The sequence below is a fragment of the Alexandromys fortis genome, unplaced genomic scaffold (genome assembly GCF_014885135.2).
Source record: "Alexandromys fortis isolate MF-2015 unplaced genomic scaffold, M_Fortis_MF-2015_v1.1 scaffold_129, whole genome shotgun sequence".
NCBI classification, from domain to species: Eukaryota; Metazoa; Chordata; class Mammalia; order Rodentia; family Cricetidae; genus Alexandromys; species Alexandromys fortis.
In genome coordinates this window covers 3,292,357-3,314,019 of record NW_026068022.1, presented here as the reverse complement: position 1 = coordinate 3,314,019, position 21,663 = coordinate 3,292,357, and the positions used below count along the sequence as shown (strand labels likewise).

General features: G+C 45.1%; 2 protein-coding genes and 2 non-coding genes across 6 annotated transcripts in view; 3 read left to right on the top strand and 1 right to left on the bottom strand.

Moving 5' to 3' along the window:
- The window catches only part of Trim66 (tripartite motif containing 66), a 60,768-nt gene extending 43,413 nt beyond the window's left edge, over positions 1-17,355 (bottom strand). Inside the window, exons 1-2 of the mRNA XM_050163401.1 lie at positions 17,188-17,355; positions 7,841-8,126 (exon numbers count right to left, since the gene is read on the bottom strand). Coding sequence (XP_050019358.1) covers positions 7,841-7,889 — 49 coding nt within the window. The 5' untranslated portion in view covers positions 7,890-8,126; positions 17,188-17,355. The remainder of the gene's footprint in view (positions 1-7,840; positions 8,127-17,187) is intronic.
- Rpl27a (ribosomal protein L27a) lies at positions 17,347-20,531 on the top strand. Of its 3 annotated transcripts, none has more exons than XM_050163421.1 (5): positions 17,347-17,415; positions 17,770-17,833; positions 18,103-18,178; positions 18,684-18,858; positions 19,646-20,531. In XM_050163421.1, the coding sequence occupies exons 1-5, from the start codon at positions 17,413-17,415 to the stop codon at positions 19,772-19,774; spliced, it is 447 nt and encodes a 148-aa protein (XP_050019378.1). In that variant the 5' UTR covers positions 17,347-17,412; the 3' UTR covers positions 19,775-20,531. The 3 variants fall into 3 exon arrangements, with proteins under 3 accessions (XP_050019378.1, XP_050019377.1, XP_050019379.1); XM_050163422.1 differs by lacking the exon at positions 17,347-17,415 and adding an exon at positions 17,447-17,669 and having other exon boundaries at positions 18,087-18,178; XM_050163420.1 differs by lacking the exons at positions 17,347-17,415; positions 18,103-18,178 and adding an exon at positions 17,439-17,669.
- Positions 18,320-18,449, top strand: LOC126514482 (small nucleolar RNA SNORA3/SNORA45 family). Its single transcript, XR_007595582.1, has one exon. It is a non-coding gene; the product is annotated as a small nucleolar RNA SNORA3/SNORA45 family (small nucleolar RNA).
- LOC126514487 (small nucleolar RNA SNORA3/SNORA45 family) lies at positions 19,314-19,444 on the top strand. The gene has a single exon (XR_007595586.1). It is a non-coding gene; the product is annotated as a small nucleolar RNA SNORA3/SNORA45 family (small nucleolar RNA).
- Positions 20,532-21,663: the final 1,132 nt, after the last annotated feature.

Sequence of the window (21,663 nt, the reverse complement as noted above, 5' to 3'; positions counted from 1 at the left end):
CTCCGTAGGGAGCCCAAGGCAGCACCAACTATAGATCTGTAGCTTCTGCAGTCTGCAAGTCCAAACAAGCCCAGCGTTATCAGGCAAGGGAGTGGCTCTGCAAATAACGGACCATGTGACCCTCTGCAGGCTTCTAGGTCCTTCCTGCACTCTCAACGCTGCGTTTGTGCAGTTAACAGGTAGAGATGAACTCCAAGGGCTTCCCCTGATATCAGTCCTCCATGACACTTGGCATGACTGGTTCCCCATTCAATGAAAGATCCAGTGACGAGCAGTCACCCCAAAACTGCCTGTCAATCACTGCTACCTTGAACTTCCTCCCTCTGCAAATCTCTCCAGCCATAGTTTTTCAGGTGCAGCAAGCACATCCCCACCAAACACAGCCTACCTCTTCCCAACCACCGAGGGAATTGCTCTCCCAGTAACGGGGATATTCAGAGGTGCCAATGCTACTCCCAGGGCCCTAGAGAGCCAATTAAGGTGAGGAAACTGTTCTTGAACTAAGAAGCCACCCTGTTGACAGGGCTTCAGAGCTCCAGCTTCTGCACCTGCCACACACTGGCTCCTTTCAGGTCAGCAGCCCACCCTCCACCTGGGAGACCTGGGGTACTGTCTGCCTTAGACCCCACCAGTTTGGACATGCTATTCAATGCTTTGAATAAGCAAACAGGGGTCATCTGCCTCCCAGACTCCTGAAGCCAGGTCCACAGTCTCTGATTCTCAGCAAGGCCATTAGAGCCCCTCCAGCTGAGCTGCTCATTAAGATCAGTCATTTCCCTCTCTGACTCTGAGGTTGTAGCATCTTGCATCAGTTCCCTTTCTCTCAGTCTTCCCAAAGCCCCCAAGGCCTGCCCACCAAGGGACATTGATTACTCCCCCTTTCAGCATTAGCAGCATACAAGGAATATGCTGTTCCCCTTAACCAGAAAGCCTGGTACCCAGGAGCTGTGGGTCCATCTGCAGTGGTTATTCGGTGTTCTAAGAGTTTATCAAGCTCAACCTTGAAAGCCAGAGAGGAGCTGGGACTGCTCAGTCTATCAGGCTAGAGTCCAGATGAGCCTCAGAGATGCGGATTCCAGACCAGGTTCTTCCTACGCCTTGATGTTGTCTTCTACTCTGAAAACCAGGAAAGGAAGATTCTAGACAGGTGGATTCTAAAAGTTGGGTGTAAAAAACAGTCTCCCAGTCACAAGTTACTTAGTTACTTAGTTTCCTTGAAGAGAAAAAGTAGCATTCTTTTTGCTCACACGGGAGAGGAAGCATCCAGCTAATTACCCTCCCTGACCTAGAGAGGAAACTAAACCAAACAGAACCTTCAGAATCTTGAAGCCAGAGTCGACACTTGGTAAATGTCAGTTGTGGCGATATTTCTGCAGAGCCGGTTAATTTTACTCAAAGTATCGTTTTAGTACTCAGTAGATAACTTTCCTGGTGCAGTTTGACCCTGGACTATTTCCAGTGAGAGACTTGAAAGAAATCATGGATGTTCTGCCCTTTACAGACCAATAACTCGCTGTAAATGGAACATATCATAAGCGGAAAATACGTCCTGTTCTCTTAGCCTACTGACCATCATAGTGGGCTTCGCTCAGCCCACCTCAGACATGCTCGGGATACTCCATCAGCCTCCAGTCGAGAATATCACCTCACACTAACAGTCTTTTCGGTGTCTTGTGTACCTCACTGAGCATGCGCTGAAAGGGAGAGGCAGAGTGGTCTATGGATATTTGGCACGACCACCAAGCTGAAGCATGCATAGATAAAGATGTCTCTCTGACCCCCAGGCAGTGTTTTTGCTGAGTAGATACCTTCCCAGAATCCAGTCCTTCTACAGAGTCTACTGCATCAGTCACCCCACTGGACTGCCTAGCCATTACATGCATTACACTCCTACCTTTGTCCTGGTCTCCATTAACAGCCTTTAAATACCTTGTCTAGCAGGGATGATGGCACACCTCTCCATTCCCAACACTCAAGAAGGTAAAAACAGGCACACCAGAGGTTTAAGGTAGCAACGTAGTTCAAGGACAGCCTCAGCTGTCCCTCAATCTGTCTCAATAGAGAAAAATATATAATCGGTAGTCTGCAGTTTCTTTACCTTGCAAACTGTTAAATTTAGAACAGATAACATAGGCACAAGAGCCCAGTAGAGTATGCACAATCAGGGTGTCTGATAATTTGTACCTGCAGAAGGGAGCAGCTTCAAGAATGAAGAGAAAGCCCTTTTACAGGCTGAGGCCATGGGAGGTCTGGGGGGGCATGGGAGGTCTGGGGGGGTCCATGGGCAGTCTGAGGAGGTCCATGGGAGGTCTGGGGGGCCATGGGAGGTCTGGGGGGGTCCATGGGAGGTCTGGGGGGCCATGGGAGGTCTGGTGGGTCCATGGGAGGCCTGGGGGCCATGACTGGTCTGGGGGGCCATGGGAGGTCTGGAGGTCTCCAGGGCCATGGAGGTCTGGGGGGGGCATGGGAGGTCTGGGGGTCCATGGGAGATCTGGGGGTTCAAGCAGCTCACTCAGCTTATGGGTGCTTATTTAAGTCTGGGCCTACAGCACGTTTTGCTGGGCTGTGGAGTGGCAGAATCAGAAAGCACAATCCACTAGATGAGACTATGCCCTCCTGCTACAGGGCCCGAGGAAGGATCTCACTGCCACCAATCAGAATAATGCACCAGTTGGACAGAACCCCGCATCCAGGCAAAGACCTTCTTTCATTAGACAAGGCCACTTCTTGCTCTGCTCAGCAACTGGGAGAAACGCTCATGAAAGTGGATTTGTCCCTGTACAACATGACACTCTCTGGCTGGAGGCAGTGACACTGGGAACCTGTTTATTTCACAGCCTCTGCTCATCTCCTCCCGTCCCTCCAGCTGTCCCAACACCTTAAAAACAAAGCCAGCTGAAGGAGACTAGCTCTGTGAATAAAATGGCAGCACTATCAGCTCCTTCCAAAGAACCAGACCCTGAAGCACGATTTCTCAAACTATGCCCACGGATTTTCAATTAGAATAACAGCTCTTTGAAGTCTCAGGCCTTTCTTTATTTCATCTCTGTCCTGTAAATGCCATAGGGTCTGGTACACAGCAGTCTGTGTGTAACTGTGGAGATGAACAAACCAACAAACACGGCCAACTCACAGTCAGTAACCCAGAGTACTAGCGAGAAAATCTACTTCATCCCACAAACGGAAACACGAGACTGTAAGATGCAGGCTGGAGAGACGACTCAGGATTAAAAACACTGATGGCTCTTACAGAAGACCCAGGTTCAGTTCCCAGCACCCTCATTGGATGGCTCACAACTACTTATACTTCCAGCTCCAGGACATCTGATCCTCTCTTCTGACCTCTGCAGGCTCCTGCACACATGAGGAATACATTAATATACTCAGGCACACACATACACATAGACGCAACTTTTGATTATTTTAACAATAATATGATACTGCATACATACAAATTGCTTTTATGTTTCCAAATCAAGTGTCCTTTTATCTATAGGTCTTTTCCCTCCATTTCAGTTTTGACTCCTAGATAACAGCATTTTTCGGCATTTCTTAGTCTTTTTCTATATACTAGGCATAATACAGGAGTTCTATGTATATACTCTCATTTAATCTTTGTAACATTCCTATGGGTTTTCCTATAGGAAAAAAAAAACCCTTCAAGCACAGAGAACCCCTCATCCAAAAAATGCCTCTCGGCAACAGATGGAAACCATCAGAGAGAAAGCCACTCATCCAATGCAGAGAACAAGTACTGTGTACGCCCAGTCCCAGGAGATATACCTACAGCCCACTCCTGCACCTAAGGCCAGGGATCACAGCAGAAAAGAGGGTGGAAGATCGCAAGAGACTAAGGATTTCAGAGAAACTACACCATGAAGTCTCACCAACAGCCATGCCTAAACAGGACCTGAACAAAGACAGCACCAACAGACATGCTAAGATGAAAGGGGAAAGATCACAAAGCCCCAACCCTAGACAAGAACTACGGGCAACCAAGGAATGCTAAGAACAGGAGAAATAGTCTTCCCCCAGGGAAGAGCTCCCAATACCAGACAGTCAGCTCTGAAAATATATACATGCAAGTAACATTATATGGACCAATCAGGTTGTATTTATGTATTTAGAATAGAAGGGTGGGTAGGTAGGTAGATAGATGATTGATAGATAGATAGATAGATAGATAGATAGATAGATAGATAGATAGATTCGTAATTAAAGAAAAAGAGCCCATGAATTTGAGAGGAAGCAAGCAGAATACACAGGAGGGCTGGAGGGGAGAAATAGGGAAAATGATGTATGTAGTGATATCTCATTTGTATTCTAATAAATAAAGCTTGCCTGAAGATCAGAGAGTAAAACAGCTGCGCTGATCAGCCCGACAGACCAGGCAGTGGTGACTCACACATTTAACCCCAGTAGCTACTGTAGTTTGCCATAGAAACTGGGTGGTAGTGGTGCACACCTTTAATCCAGCCCTAGAGAGGCTGGACAAAGCGTGAGGGGACAGTTCTCACACCCAGTCTCATTCTGAGATTCCTGGAGGCAGGATCACCATTTTGGACTGAGGTAGAGGTAAGAGCCAGTGGCTGGCTGTTTTGCTTTTTTGGCCTTCAGGTTGAACCCATCAGGTTTTTATTAATCATACAACGGATGTAATTAAATTTTAAAACTTAAAAGTATAAAAATTAGGGCTGGAGAAATGGCTCAGAGGTTAAGAGCACTGGTTGCTCTTCCAGAGGACACAGGTTCAATTGCCAGCACCCATATGGCAGGCAGCTCACAACTGTCTGTAACTCCAGTGGTAGGAGGGCCAATGCCCTCACATAGATATGCATGCAAACAAAACACCAATGCATATAAAATAGAAATAAATATTTTTTTACTGGTATTCCTCTGGATAAATAAAAAAAGAAATATTTTTTTAAAAAAGGAAAATATATTAAATCCAGAATTTAAAAATTTATAAGGTGGACGGTGATGGTGCACACCTTTAGTTCCAGCACTCAGGAGGCAGAGGCAGGCACAGCTTTGAGTTTGAAGCCAGCCTGGTCTAAGAGTGAATTCCAGGACATCCAGGGCTATACAGAGAATCCTTGTCTTGAAAAAACAGAAAATGTGTATATATATAAAATAAATAAATAAAGCCTACCACTGTAATGAAAAGAGGAGGAGGAGGAAATGGAGTACAGTGTCCAAGTTACACAATTACTAAGTAGCAGACAGAGCAGGACTGGCGCTCAGATGCCCACATATGCTGACATCAAATCTCGTAGTTTTGTTCTCTATCCCACTTAGAATAATTTGAAAAACAATGCTGTGATTCTAATATTAATGTTCTATTTTTATAATATTTTTTAAGACAGGATCTTACTATGTAACTATGACTGGCCTGGAACTCACTTTGTAAACCAGGCTGTTCTCGAACTCACAGAGATCCCTTACTTCTGTCTCCAAGTGCTAGGATTAAAGGTGTGCACCATTGTTCCTGCCTCATGTTCTAATTTCAGTTTTAAAAAGTCATTGAGACATAGACAGTTCACACTGAAGTCTTAAATTAAATCAGAGACCCGAGAAATAAAACTATCAAATTCTTAGAAGAAAAATAAAAAGCTTTATGACTTAGGATATGGCAATTTTTTCTTAGAAATACAACTAAATGCATAAGCAACAAGACAGACTTCACATAATCAAAAACTGGCACACCAGCATGATGAAAGAGCAATCTCAGGGATGAAAGAAGACATTTGTAAATCCCATACCTGGAGAGACTGGTAGCCAGGCTACATACTCAACTCCGGCCATTCGATGATAGCAGGAAGACCTAGTTAACAAGTGGACAAGAGTGCCATACACATCCGTTAACTACAGCTTCCTGTGGCCCTCACGCTCCTGGGAGCCACCCTTCTATCTTCTGTCCCTGTGGCTTTGGCTACCACAGGTGCCACACTCAGGAGCACCTGGCCTTGTGAGGAGTGTCCTATACACAGCAGCACACTTTCCAGACACACTGTCTTTACAAATGGACTGTTGTTCCAGGTTGTTTAAGTGAGAATCTCTTAAATTCTTCCCTTTCATCTGAGAAATTTTTATGTAACCCCAGGTATGTGGGGAAAGGAAGTGTATATAAATCAAACACTTACTGACAATAATTTACATAAAAAACCTTTTTAAACAATTCTTTGGCATGTGTATATAACTTTACTATGCACTAAAGAGGCACACCAGCGCCCACATGAAAAGCTGAGCATGGCAACACACACCTGTAACCATGCTTTAGGAGCGGAGACCGGAGGACCCTGGGGTTTGCTGCCCAGCCAGCCTAGCTAATCAATAGCTCCAGGTCCACTGAGAGACGACCCTGTCTCAAGAACTAAGATGAAAGCAAAAGAGGATATACCAATGTCAATCTCTCACCGCCACACAAATTTATACACATGTGTGAGCATGCGCACGCACACACACATGCACTGTGGTTTGCTTTTGAGACAGGATCTCACCATGTAACTCTGGCTGTCCTGGAACTCCCTATGTAGACCACGCTAGCCTCAAATTCACAGAGATCTGCCTCTGCCTCCCAGTGTTGGGATTAACGGCATGTACTACAATTCCCAACATAATGTTTTTAATATTCAATGAACAAAGTTTAATTTCAAAACTCATATGTTAGTTTTAAAAAATGAAAGGACACAGTCAGGTATGGTAGCTCAGACTTATAACCCCCAGCATATGGGAGGTTGGAGGCTGTCACGAATTTGAGACTAAGTTCCAGGCCTCCATATTAAGTTCCGGCACGGACTACATTACTGCAAGCTGCATGTCTGGCAGACTTCTTGGTTATGTGTATCCATTGCATTGAGTGTGAACCCAGAAGATGGAATTAGAAGTGACTAGATCTCTTTATACCTCTTCCCAATGTGGCAACGTTGAATGAATCTCTTGTTTCTCCTTTTCATATTCATTTGACTTATGGAAGATGAGTGGCCAAACCTGACGTGTTGGGGCATAGGTATAAACCCAAGTATAATCCAAGCAGCATGAGACCCTGACTCAGAAAACGAAAATTAAAAATAAACCCTATCTTCTCTGTACTCCAGACTCACAGCAGGCTAAAAAAGATTAGGCTTCTTGCCATGAGTTCAAAGACTTAAACTCCACATTTAAAGTTCACCTTTCGTCAAGATACCTCAAAGAAAATTATTTTGTGCTACAAATCATTGTGGATATACTGCAGAAAACTAAAGAGTAAAAACGAAGGACGGTGCCCAAGGTACCACTCCTTTCTCTCCAATACTCCCTGTACATTTTCACGCCACACTGGTTGTGTCTCACACGTTCCCTGCCAAGAACATGGAAAGGAAGGACCTGCATCTGGTCCCTGAGGACTTCACAGTTCTCAGTGCGACTGTTTCCTAGGAAACCTGACGTTCAGGAAGGCACTGGCTCCCCCCTGTCGGGTAGCAGTTTCAGCAGTGGATAGTTCAGCAGGGTTCCATTCACAATCTATCCCTGAGCAGCACCAGGAGGCCAGCCTTTCTCTCCCTGCCACGAAGCCTACATACACTAGGGCCCATTCTCTCCATCTTTGGATGAAAGCAGGCAAACCCTAAAACAAAATCGTCTGCCAGCAACTCAAGGAAACCCTGAAGGCGAAAAGTCCCCACCTTACAAATCCCAGAGAGTTTGCTTTGTCTCTTGAAATCCCTCGAGATGCTCTCAGCAATGAGTATCTCTTGGGCATTTACACTCTGACTCTCTCTTCATCTGAAGCTTGATTCTCATGAAACAGGAGGACGCCTGACCCAGAGACTGAGGCAAGACCCGGTGCTCTTGTACGTACCGTCCGGGACTGTCCCATAAGCCCTGGTAACGTGGCCTAGCTCCCGCATGAAGCCCCGGGAACAGTCCCTACAGAGCAAATGTTGGCATGGTAGAAGCCGAGAGCCCTCATTGCGAAGGTCCCGTCGACAGAGAGAGCAAGTCGGTGCCGCAGCCTCCAGGAATATATCTGTAGAGCCGAGTGACTCCAGGCCAGCGTCCGTGTCTGCACCTGTGTCCGCGGCTTCAGCTTTTCCACTGACATCCTCAGGGGTGAAGCAGCGTGTACAGCGAGCAAGTTCCACTCCCTGCAAGGGAAGCACAAAGCAGAAGGGTTTATTCTTTGGGACGGGAGAAGTTCCTGGACAGATAGAAGAGAACCATGATCCTCAGCCTCAGGCCTGCACTTGAGCCCACAGCATCCAGCATCTCCACTGTGAAAATAAACCCCAGTGGTGTTTTGATGGGCTTCAAAAGTGCCCCGAACTGTCTGGGCCTCTCTCTAGTGCTGGGCAAGGGTGATCCAAGTTTACATTTGGGAAAGGGGTTGAAAAAAATGCATTGGGTGTCAAATTCACATGCTTATATCAATCCTCACAACTACCCTTGGAAATCGAGACTATGACACGTTTATGAACTAAATCAGAAGTTGTCAGCTGCGGAAAATGAGGCTCTCAGAAGCAGGATGATGCACAAGACAGTGGCAGAGCTCAAATTCAAACACAGGCCGGCCTGATTCCACACACCGTACTCTGAACTGCTGGAATGCTCTCAGGCTGACGTCCTTATGAAGGCTTTTTCATGAATTTGAATAATCTTTTCAATATTTTATTTTTAAATTGGACATATGTGTCTAAGTGTATTTGTAGGTACACATACGTGCGGTTGCCTGCAAAGGCCAGAAGAGGACAACAGGTTCCCCGAAGTTGGAGTTAGTTAAAATAACTAAGAGCTGCCCGATGTGGGTGCTGGGAACCAAACCCCAGGTCCTCTGTAAGAGCCATCTCTCCAGCCTGTTTTTTTTCTTTTAATGTTTTTGAATTTTCATTCTATGTGTATAGGTGTTTGTTTTGTCTGCATGTATGTCTGTGTACCAGGTGTATGCCTGGTACCTAAAGAAACCAGATGATGATGTCAAATCCCCTGGGACTGAAGTTACAAAGGGTTAGGAGCTACCATGTGGGTGCTGGGAAATGAACCCAGGCCCTCTGGAGGAGCAGCCAGTGACTTCCACCACTGCGCCATCTCTCGTTTAATTACTATTTCACTCTAACAGTGGTATTTTTAAAGGTATAGCGAAGGTCCAACCTAGGATTTTAGGGGCAGTATTGAACTTAAGATCTAGCTCACACCAGTGTTAGTTATCTGAGATTAACGAGGAGTGGTACAGACATGCCAAGCGTGCATTCTTGCCACATGGTTTAAATGACACTGTAGGACATCATATTATTGTGTTTACCAAACTTAGCCACACGAGTGAGTAGCATGTTTAAATCACAATGATAAATTTAGCTTAACAAAGACTTCATCTGGATATGAAATTAATACTGCTAATCTGGCTGTTTGGGTTTTATAGGTTTTTTATCATGTTTGAACACTACTTGGTTCTATAATCACAGAAGAGTTATGACCAAAATGAGCTTGTATCTACTTTTATATTTGTATTTTAATAACTATTTCATTCAGTTTGGCTGGGGCTCTACAATTATGCAAGTCTGGATTTCCAAGAACCATGTCCACTAAGGAAGAAGGGTGATGAGACTGGGGAGGCCAGGCCTCCTGGGTCCAGGAAGGTACCACATGCAGAGAGATGGATGCTGTTGGGGTCACTGCAAACACCAGGGCTGACAGAGTAGCGATCCACGTGAGGCAAGGAAATCCGGCTCAGCACAACTCGGTAGCTGGTACTGGTTAGTCTGATACCAGGCAGTCTATTTTAGGCATAATTAAGTGTGGTACAATTTGGGAGACGTTTCCTGGTGTAACCCAATCCCCTGTGCACAAGCAGGCATGATTACACCAAAACACTTCTTGAGTATGTGTCACTTCTATGAAGATGGGTTCTGAAGAAAGGCTACATGTGTTGTCTTCAGGGCCTAGGGGAGGAGGATCTGTGTGGTCCCGGTCACCTAGAATACTAGACACTTCCATTCCCGGCCTTCTGGAAAAAAGATTCTTTTTCTTTCCCCTGAAAAGTCAACCCCAAGTGTCTCACATTCCTGGTTCCCTTGTGCTATCAAGCACACAAGAACCTCTGTGCTCCCAACAGGATGGACTGCCACTTCCAGTTCTACGGGCACTGTCAGGGCTGTAGTTTCCAAAAAGCAACCCGAGCAGCTCCAGTAGATGTGAATGGGTCTCCTAGTAAGTTTAAGTACATGGATGAATTGATTACATCAGATCAGTGGTTCTCAAACCTTTTAGAGAGGGGGGAGTGCTGTGGAACAATGGTGTATGTAAACATTTGTTTCTTGTATTTGTTTAATAAAATGCTGATTGGCCAGTAGTCAGGCAGGAAGTAGAGGCAGGGCAATGAGAACAGGAGAATTCTGGGAAGAGGATTCTGCAGTCTGCAGTCTGCAGTCATGACCCAGTCACAGAGCAAGCAAGCTGTGACTGCCTCGCCGAGCCACGTAGCTAACACAGACAAGAATAATGGGCTAATATAAGTTATAAGAGTTAACAGGAAGCCTGAGCTACTAGGCCAATCAGCTTATAATTAATGTAGACCTCTGTGTGATTTCTTTGGGACTTAATGACTGCAGGCACCAGGCAGGACAGAAACCTCAGACAACAGGGGAGGGAGACAGACTTTCTTTTTTTAGACAGTGCCTCACTTCATAACCCTTGCTGGCCTAGCACTTACTATGTAGATCAAAAACCCTCCCACTCAGAGACTGCCTGCCTCTGCCTTCAGATGGTTGGGTTGTGCCACACATAGGTACATGCCAGCCAGGCAGGTGACACACTCCTTTAATCCCAGCACTTGGGAGGCAGAGACAGGTGAGTTCGAGGCCAACCTGGTCTACAGAGGGAGTTCCAGGACAGGATTCAAAGCTACAGAGAAACCCTGTTTTGAAAAACAAACAAATAAAAAAGTAAATATGTATGCCACCATCCCCAGCTGCTGTTTTTTTTTTTTAACCACATTCTCTAAATAGAGAGAGAGACAGACAGGCAGACAGAGACAAAGGAAGTGTGCAGGATATAAAGAACATGTTGGTGGTGGGAGAGCATTGTAAAAGTTCTAAAGTAGTCAGTGCTAGGAAGCAACTACAATTGTTGATAAGTTTAGCACCATTAAAGAGAAACTGTGCTCTGACAGCAATGTGCCCTGAAGACAAGACTCCACACATGAAAGGTTCCCTCTTGTAAAAACGCAAATTCATTTGAAGGGAACCTGAACTGAGAAGGATGCAGAAGGGGTTTCTTGTTCAACACAGCTGTCCAGGGAAGACTTTTCCCAGGATCAGCACACAGAGGCACCATGCAATTGTGGTTCAAGGTGACTTAATTTGGCAGCAGAACCTGGCAACTCTGTCCATGTGGTACTGGTTGTGTAGTCATGAAGGTTTCAGCTTTGTGCCAGGGTTACTGAAGGGCAGAGAGCAAGCAATGTGTGGCAGGATCAAAGCTCCTGCAAGGAGGCCCTGAGAGATCACTGCATGAAGCTATGAAGGTGAAGCCGAATTTGCGATGGAAATCCAGAATGTTGTTGATTCCAGAACCCTGGAAGTTTGCCAAGGAAAGTTGTAGGCACAAAGTAGAGAGGTCCATGTGCTTGCTACAAGTAGGGAGCCCGAGGGACAAAACTACCCAAGTCCTCTGGAACCAAGATGATTCCAGTAGAAGCTCTACATACTGAACATGGAACTGCAGAATGAGGAATTTGTACTGCTGGACTTCAGATTCAGTCTGACCTTTTCTTGCTATGTTCCATTTCTCCCTTTTGGGATGGAAGAGTCTAGTCTAACTCATGTACATTGGAATTATAGAATGTATCTTATATTTATAATGTGTTTTATTAAGGCTAGTGTTTAAGGATTTGTCCTGAGTTTTATCAGAGACTTTGTTCTTTGGATTTCTGAATGATGTTGGGACTGTTAAAAACTATGGGAATATTTAGATATGGAGGAAATGTTGCATTAGGAGATGAAAATGAAATTTGAAACGATTTGAAACTGAGGACCAAGAAGACAAGGTGTGGAACCGTTGTGGTTAAGTTTCATTGTCCACTTGATGAGATAGAAAATCACCATGGAAACACATCTCTGTGTTGAGGGTGTTTTCAGAAAAGGTTGGCTGAGCAGAGAAGACTTCCTAAACATGGGTCCAACCATGCCACGGGCTGGGGTCCTGAGCTGAATAAAAGAGAATGTGACCCGAGAATCAGACTCACCTCTCTGATTTGACTACAGATGAAATGACCAAGACCACCCATGCACATGCTAACCCAGGAAAAAGATCGTGCTACAACTGTTTGCTTGGGTAAATTACCATAACAACACAGTGTTTACATCAGTTGTAAACTGAGTGAGAAACAGTGAGAATATACACTCTGCCAGACTGCAGAGCACACGTTTTTTGGTTTTGCCCTGGATAGAATCCTGCAGTCATAGCCCTAAAGCAAGATTTGTCATCTTTGCTCACTGTTCTAGCTTCCCCTAAGCACCTGGCATCTATGGAGAGGGTCAGTACAGAATACACACCCAACCAATTCTTGTAAAATGAATGACTGTATGAATAACAGTTATGTTTTTATTCAAAGCTAAGAAAAACACATTCAAGCAGACCATGCTCTTTCTTCAATAGAATTCTGCTAGTGGAAACAGAGCAGGGAAATGAACCCAGGCTTCTGTGTTCACTGAATCCTGTGAAATTAAATTAAAACCTAACTAGCTAGCCTCTCTTGTTTGTACTATGATATGAACATCCTCTTCACAGTTTGCTGCTGTGGACTTGAATGGCAGGGTTTCCCAGCCTGGCTTCCGACAGGCTTGTGGGAGGTATTTGTCAGGTGGGACAATAAGATTTAAAACCAAACACAGGCCCACACGGGAAAGAGGGGCGACTAGTAATCCATAATCCTCAAATCCGTTTTTGTTTGGTTTTTGCTTTGTGCTTTAGAAAACACCTGCTAGCCTATGGGTTTTCCCCTAAATACTATATATCTAAAACTACTTAAAGGGCAGACCAAAGCTCTGACCAAGAAGTTGAAACGGAATTAGAAACCACACCTACTGCTGGTGCACAAATTGGTACAGTCCATCGGAAAACACAGCAACATAAGATGAATCCCAAAATGTTCATACCCTATATATAACTCAGTAATATCTCTCCTGAGATTTTATTCTAGACAAGTTATTGATCAAAAGGAAAAGTCATACAGAATGTTCAGTGCAGCTTTGTCTCTAGCAAAAAACAGTAAGAACCAAAACACAAAAATAAAATACACAAGCAAATGGCTTAGTGTAGGCTGAAGGCAAACTCCTCTTCAGCTGCTGAAGACCAACCTGAAGAGCAGAGGTAGAAGCTCAGTGCTTACCTAGAATGCTCAAAGCACCGGGGTCAGCTCCCGACACCATGAGAAATAAGATGAACAAATCCTCGTTACTGGGCAATGATAGGAAAACGTCATGGAATTAAAGAAAGGCAGACTACAGAAGGAATAACACAGGACTAAGGGAGACAACTCAGCGGCTAAGAGCGCATGCTGTGAAAGTCCGGGGACCAGAGTTTGACTGCCTAGCACCACATATTAATAAAAGCCATAAATAGCCATGCACGACTATAACTCCAGTGTTGGGGGATGAAGATGGGTGAATTCCAGGAGCTCGGTGCTCAGCCAAGTCTAGTCAAAACTTCAAGTTTCAGGTCCAGTAAAAGACCTCGTCTCAAGAGAATATGGCAGAGAGGTAGACTCCTCTGATGTCCATGTATGTGGTATTCACACCCACACATGCACATACTCCATACACACACAAGGATTAACGCTCCTGTGATCAACTCTGCAGGCAGCTATGTTTTCATGTAACCGTGACCTGAAAAGTGACATGAAACTTTGTGAGGCAATATGATCCAAGATGTCTATACTTTTTAAGAATTCCTTTTTAATGTATTTTCCTATTACATACACATTTTAAAACTCCCTATAGAAGCCAGGCGGTGGTGGTGCACACCTTTAATCCCAGCACTCAGGAGGCAGAGGCAGGCAGAGCTCTGTGAGTTCGAGGCCAGCCTGGTCTACAGAGCAAGTTCCAGGACAGGTACCAAAGCTACAGAGAAACCCTGCCTCGAAACAAACAAACAAACAGAAAAAAAGTGACAGACAACAGGTCTGAAGTATACATACTTCCAAGAACTGCTGATGTCTGAAATACAGAGCAAAACCAGGAGCCCAGAGAGGTGACAGAGAGAAAGGGGCCACCAGGGCACTCTTTCAGATGACAGTGTGCTTGCTCCCAAGACCACATGAAGAGAGGTCTGAGGTTTACCTGCCTCACCAGGTGGCTGCGGCCTGGTGTCAACTCACTTCGCTTCATTTCACAAGTATTTTCTGAGCCCTGACCCTCTGAAGCAGCTCAAATGCCTGCGACGTCACAAGACTATGCTGTACTTCCTGGAACTGTCACAAAGGACAATTCTCATGGGTCACATCTGAGGTCATGCCCCATCTGCGGGTGAGGGGCAACCTAATGCCTTAACATCTGGCTGCTATTCAACTTTGCAGATCCAGAACTGAGCCTTTCTGTCTTGTCTTGTCAGAGCTGATCGACCTGAAGAAGCTTACTTTGCTGAACAAGCACAGGAGCCATGAGTCATCCAGTTACCTTGCGAGGAAGAAAGGGAGCTGCCAAGAAAAGACAAATGCTGTCTCTACTCTAGAGATCAAGCTACTGCCAAGACTCTTGGGTGAGTACAGGAGCCAACAGTGGGTCCTGGACTCACTCAGGAAAGGGTCTGTTCAGACAGGTGTCCTGAGGAGAGGATGTAGCTTCTCTACACATCCTCTGTATAGATGTAGCCAGAGGATTGGCAAACTATTCAGAAACAGGATTCTATCTCCAGCCCTTGCCATGGACTTGGCCCTTGATCCAAAGCCATTCAGGTTCACTTGCTGTTCCTTTGCGTTCCCCCCAGACTCTGTCCCCCTTACCTCCATTGACAGGTCTTTTTCCCAATAGGAGTTCTACGTAATTTGGCTCATCACCTGCACATTTATCAGACAGCAGACGGTCTTTAAGATCTTGTTCCCTATTCTCAAACCCCTGTCTCTGCTGGTCACAGGTAGTATAATGCCTGTGAGATGAAGGGGAGATGAAGATCATAATGTCCTGAGGTCATAAAGGAGGGGTCACTGAGGTAAACACTGGGAATCTGGAGAGAGAAAGCTAAGTTTAGGCCCAGGCCCTGTATCTCACCAACTATATAACTTTGTCTGACAAATCACACAATTCTTTTGTCTCATGCATAAAATGAAACTACCATCCTAAATCCTCAGGCCAATACATTTTGTAAATTTCAAAGCACTCTGAAGATGTTGGGGCTAATACCATTGTGGTCCGGAGTCCTATTGGATGTAGCAGAATATTAAGGTTCAGGGAAAAGCCGGGTAGTGGTGGAGCACGCCTTTAATTCCAGCTCTCCAGAGGGAGGCGGATCTCTGTGAGTTCAAGGCCAGCCTGGTCTATAAGAGCTAGTTCCAGGACAAGCTTCAAAGCTACAGAAAAACCTTGTCTTGAAAAACCAAAATAAATAAATAAATAAAAATAAAAAGTTCAGGAAAAGTTGGTCATGCTGGCACATGCTTAAAAATCTCAGAATATGGGAAGTTGAGACTGGAAGATCAAAAGTTTAAGTTTAAGGAATTCATGGCTGGTACCAGAAAACTAGCTACAAAGGGCTAGTGAAGACAGGGGTAGTTCTAAACATTTGCCCTTGTACTCACAGATAAGAATAGTCCTCAGCCCTCTTTTGCAACAGGCAAAGAGAGACCGATATAGAAAAACACAAACAATCAAAATACAGAGAGTTGTGGAGTCCAGTCCCACTGGATAATCTATAAAACAGTTCCCACACCTACAGCTCAGGGACCATTGCAGAAGAGGGACAGAGAGCAGAGGCTTTGTTAGGAGAGTGTCTCCCATGAAAGGCAGAAGCTACACCCATGAAGTCTCATCAATAAGGCTGCCTACACAGGAACTAAATAAGGCCAATAGATGCACTATTATAGCCCAAGTGAGTAAGTTATAGACCATCATGCCAATCACATCTTTTGAGAGTGTAATTCCAAAAGTCAGGAGGCTCAAGCCAGCCTTGGCTACAGAGTAAAACCCTGCCTCAAAAAAACCACAGAGAAACCCTGTCTCGAAAAACCAAAAAAAAAAAAAAACATGCAAGAAAAGATTAATCTTGAGGAAATGGTGTAACTAAAACCGAACTGCCCAGATTGTAATGGATTAAACATTGAAGAAAAGCTGGGTGATGGTGCAGGCCTTTAAATCCAGCATTTGGGAGGCAGAGGCAGGCAGATCTGAGCTCTAGACCAGCCTGGTCCACAGAATGAGTTTCAGGATAGCCAGGGCTACATAGTAAAATGCTGTCTGAAAAAGCAAATAAACAAAAAGTACACACACACACACACACACACACAAACCGACAACAACAATAAAAAACACTGAACAAAGAAGCTAGCAAATGGACAAGATTTCCATTGCAAGCTCTGGGGAGTTTGGCTGAAGAAAGGAAAAGGGTTCTAACAGAGATAAGGAGGATCTAGGGTATTTTGGCTAGAATATTCTTTAGCAAAACAAGACAAAAAAAATTAACAGATTTAGGGGATTGAATCTTGTGCACACACAGGGCACTTAGAGCACTTTTGAATTCTTAATAAACATACTACACACTAGGAACTCGTGGACTTAAAGTGAAAAAAAAGAAAAGGTCAGTCCTTGAACCTTTAAAGTATTTGGGATCAATTGGGAGACAAATTAACTTGGTAATGAAGAGAGTTACTTGCAAGATTGTGTGGTGATTCAAGGAAACAACAGACAAAACAGGTCCAAGAAGGCCCACACCGGAAATGCTCGCATCAGGAGCACACTGGGCTGGGAACCTCGGGTCCCAGTAAGAGCGTGCGTATCTGCCAGGTTCTGAAGAAAATTTAAACGTGGTGTTTATACAAAATATTTACGAAATCTAGATTCCTGAAGCACAGCAGGCTGTTCAAACTTGACATAAAGATGGGACAAGAGGCAAGGAGAAGGGTAGTGCCCACGCAAGGGAGGGCAGAGGCCGTGAAGCAGCTTCCCAACGGCCGGGAGTCAGCAAACCACACAACTGGAACAGAGCGGGGTGATCTGAACGCACCGCCTGCTGCGCCGCTCCTAGGATTCGCTCCGAGACGCCGGCAGCGCCGGCGGGAAACCCCGCCCTCCTACACGGAAAGGAAGCGGCTGGCGGCTTCCGGCCGGTGTCGGCGCAGCCCCGCCCAAGACCAGCTTCCTGGCCGGAAATGATGCATTCGTCCCGCCCCCACACTTGCTACCTCGCGATACTTCGCTGGTTCCTCCCTCTTTCCTTTCTGCCACCGCCATGGTAGGTCTTCCTTTCTTGGCCTCCGCGTCTTCGCGGCGGTTCGGAGCTCTCCTTCTCTATATCTCAGTTGCTTGCCCTGATCTTAGTGGGTCTTCGTGGCTACGCGTAGCTTGCGGGGCGGGGGATGGCACGCATGGGTCTGGGGCGAGGAGCCTGGGGCCGCGTGTTCCAGCCGGGGTTTGGATCCCTGAGACACGCGGGCTTGGGCGTTCGGCCCCGTCGGGTAACTTCAACTTTGCTGAGTGCTCCAGAAGGCAAGTCCTTGATTGCAGGCATATTTCAGGCAGCAAGCGTTGCTCACCCCTGCCTACCCTTTTCGTAGGCCTAACCACTTTGCTGGTTTTCCCCGTATAGCCATCCAGACTGAGGAAGACCCGGAAACTCCGGGGCCACGTGAGCCACGGCCATGGCCGCATCGGTAAGTGTGGGCCTCTTTCGTGGTAGGCCTTTGGGCTGTGTTTCTGGTGTTTACTGAACGATTGAACAACTTAGCCGCGAGTAGAGGAAAAACCTGTTTGTTGCCAGTCGGATTGAACAGCAGTTTCCCTATTTAAAGACCCTAGTGCAATTTAAGATAATTTTATGTTGGTAGCGGAGTGAAAGTTAAGCACAGCGCTGTGATGTGGAACGTCGAAAAAGTGACCATCTAGAGAAGGCTGATAGCCATGTAGCTTTGCATGTTTGCAGGTAAACACCGCAAGCATCCAGGAGGACGCGGGAACGCTGGAGGCATGCATCATCACAGGATAAACTTCGATAAATAGTGAGTGTTTCTTGGAGGTCGGTTTTAACCGACAGCGGCGGCTTTGGAGGTAGGGACAGAGAGGGTAACCTAGAACCTTCAGAAATCGGTTTCTTGACTTAGGTTACTGCTAGCTTTAGCAACTTGATGTGTCAGAACCTGTCCGAGGCTAGAGTCACGCTCAGGTATTGATTGTTGCCTTAGTGTGCTAGAGTCCTCGAAGAATAACTGCTGACCTTATTCACTGGCTGTGGACTTTCTGACACGGTCAGTCACCAGGTTAGTGACATGCTAAGAATGGAGGTTAGGTTGGCTTTTTATCCAGCCCTTAGAGGATGGCGTTTAGGGATTCTCTTGAAATGGGTGCTAGTGAGTGAAGCTACTGAAGATCTCGTTCAGTGTATTTCGAGTTTCTGCTGTGTCAAAGTTTACGACGGTGAAAATTAACATTGCACTAGGAAGGGAGAACTTCAAAGATGAGCTTGCGGGGAGGGAGGCTCTGAAGGTGCTTGCCTTCTCTTCCCAGTCATCCAGGTTACTTCGGGAAAGTTGGGATGAGGCATTACCACTTAAAGAGGAACCAGAGCTTCTGCCCGACTGTCAACCTGGATAAACTGTGGACGCTGGTCAGTGAGCAGACCCGAGTCAACGCTGCCAAGAACAAGACCGGAGTTGCTCCCATCATTGATGTCGTGCGATCGGTGAGTGAATTGGCGTGCTTCTTATCCTTAAGGGAACTTGTAGTTTGATCCTCTTTATCTCCTCTGGAGCCAGACCTATATATATTTGGCATTGCCAATTAGAGAACCCTCATTTTAGTAGAATTGTTGCAGGTAATTAAATTGGTTCCAACAAGCATTTGTCCCCCTGTCTTTGGTCCTTAAATGTGGAGAGTTCCGAGAACACATTTTTGCTTTCATTTCAAACAAATATTATCGATCATTTCAGTAAATAAGCTTTCCTATGTTTATGCTGATTCTAACAGGTTTGGTTTTAACATGAGTACATAATTCGTTCAGTGTTCATTCAAGGCCCTATATAGAGAAGAGTGCTTTTCCCCCATCACTGTTTGAGTGCAGAGACCCACACCATAGCCATAATTCCATTCCCGGCCTATTTAGTGGAGGTACCTGCAGAGTGGGGAGGTATGTGTTTAGCTGAGACTAGAGTCACATCCCGACATGGTGGTTGTCCTGGTGTGCTAGAGTTCTCGAAGAGAATCTGCTGGTCTCGATTCACTGGTAGGGGTCTTCAGTGTCCCTGTTAGTGCCCAGATCAGAAACATGTCCTACCTGAGCCCATGGTAGTGCATGCTTTAATCCCAGCACTATGGATGTGTTGTTGGATCTCTGTGAGGCCATTCCTACATTTGAGTTCCAGACCAGCCAAGGTTACACAGACTATCTTAAATAGGAGAACAAGTCCTACCTGCATCCTGGGATGTTTAGTATCTGCTGTAGTGTATTAAGAATATTTTTTCTCTTCTAGGGCTACTACAAAGTTCTGGGGAAGGGAAAGCTCCCTAAGCAGCCTGTCATCGTGAAAGCCAAATTTTTCAGCAGAAGAGCTGAAGAGAAGATAAAGGGTGTTGGAGGTGCCTGTGTTCTGGTGGCTTGAAGCCACTCAGGGAGGCCAATTAAATGCTAACACTTTCCAAGTGGTCTGAGTGTAGGTTCTTTGGTTACATTTTTAGGCATCCTTGTCAGTATGCTGGGACCTGTCCAATAGGTCCTAGAAAAAACGTGAGGTATGGATTTCAGTCACAGTGTGGTTTGGTCATCTCAAAGCGTGCACCTGTGTGTACATGTCCGTGTGTACTCAAGTGTGGCTTAGATTGCAGCAGTCATAAATTCATTATGTCCCTATGTATATATAGTACATGGGTCTTGCTATTCAAGAAACTGATAAACACCGTTACTTTTAGCTGAAAATGTATTGTAAGAAAAATTGTAACAACCTGGCAACACATGCCTTAATCCTAGCACTCTGGAAGCAAGGGTAGGTGGGTCTTGGATTTGAGGCCAGCCTGCTTTGTGCAGTATTATGGTCACATAATGAGATGGTTTGATTCAAAAACAAAGGTATTTTGGACCAGAAATCCGGTTGGGTTAATTTTCAGAAAATGTGAAATTCTGCTGTCTATATTCCTACCAAAAAGTTTCCTATAATGGCTCATTACTGGGCTACTAGGCTTGGAGCAGGGCCAGGAAAAGAGGGTGGGCAGGAAAAGTGAATTCAGGTCTCAGATGAAATGGTATGGAATTAATTACTGATTTGGGAGTGGTGCTGACAGTGAAGTGGAGACTGATCACTGGGGCTCCATTACCGACTGATGGTATCTTAACTACCTGCAAGAATGAAGTGTTTTTTAGTACCTGTGGTTCCCTGCTTTTACTTAGCGTGCTCCCAATTGCTAAAGGGGCTAAAAGCTGGTAATTCAGTCAGAATTAATGCAATTTCAATATTGAAGTTTTAAACATTTATACTACATAGTTTAGTGTTCAGACAGAACGACCTGTGCTAAGTATGAAGTATGAAGTCTGTTTTATGAGCAGACATGAATGGCAAAAAAACATTGACTAATGTTAAGAATTTAGCACAGCCTGAGCTTTTCAGCTTGTTGGCATACCTCTGACAACAGTTGGGAATCGGCGCTGCTGTCCATAATTTCTGCATAGGCTGCAGCTCTCGTCCTGTCTCATTACCTAATGCTGGGGTCTGAGTCAGGCCTTCCTTTATGGGAAAGGTTTGCAGTATAGTTGGTAGAAGGCTATCAGAGCTGGCCAGGTTTTGAAGTACATGTACTTTCCTATTGAAAAGTCTCTAAGCCATCTGGGCTGGGGATCCAGAACTCAAGCCTCATCCTTGTCTGCCAATCCCTTAGGATGAGAGCTTTTATTAAGGGTGCTTGGTCTTAAAACTGCCTATACCTGTGAAACAAATGTTAAACTAACCAAAGGGTTCTCTTAGTTCACAGGAAGTTCATTTTTAAGTTTTTGAGTACAAAACCACTATAATAAAATTGCAATATTCTATGTCACCCCTAGTACTGACTATGGACACAGTGATGTGTATGATGGGTATGCCTGTGTGCAGGTGGAAATCAGGACAATTTTGTAGTCTTGTACATGAGTTCCTAGAATAGGATTACATAGCAAGAGCTTTTACCTGCTGGCCAATGATCTTCAAGTCACACTAGTTGTGAAAGTCACTTGAGGACACAGTAGACATACATGAAAGGATACTTTCTTTCCAACAAAAATTTGGAAGCTGTGATAATTCTCTCCCAAATTCCATAGATAATTGTGGAACAAAATTTGAATACTGTTTTCTAAAGTTCTCCAGAAAGCAACAGGGTAGCTTCAAAATTAAAAGATAAACAATAGGTAAAACAAGAACAATGTATACATGATTTTTTTTTATAAGATTTGTTATATATATAGTGGTATGCCTGAAGGCCAGAAGAGGGCATCAGATCTCATAGATGGTTGTGAGCCACCATGTGG

Excerpts from the sequence above, each read along its gene's own strand:
- Rpl27a (XM_050163420.1), top strand. The coding sequence starts at position 17,540 with ATGGCACGCATGGGTCTGGGGCGAGGAGCCTGGGGCCGCGTGTTCCAG. Across the intron at positions 17,834-18,683 it reads CCACGGCCATGGCCGCATCG|TCATCCAGGTTACTTCGGGA; the intron begins GTAAGTGTGGGC and ends TTCTCTTCCCAG. Across the intron at positions 18,859-19,645 it reads TCATTGATGTCGTGCGATCG|GGCTACTACAAAGTTCTGGG; the intron begins GTGAGTGAATTG and ends TTTCTCTTCTAG.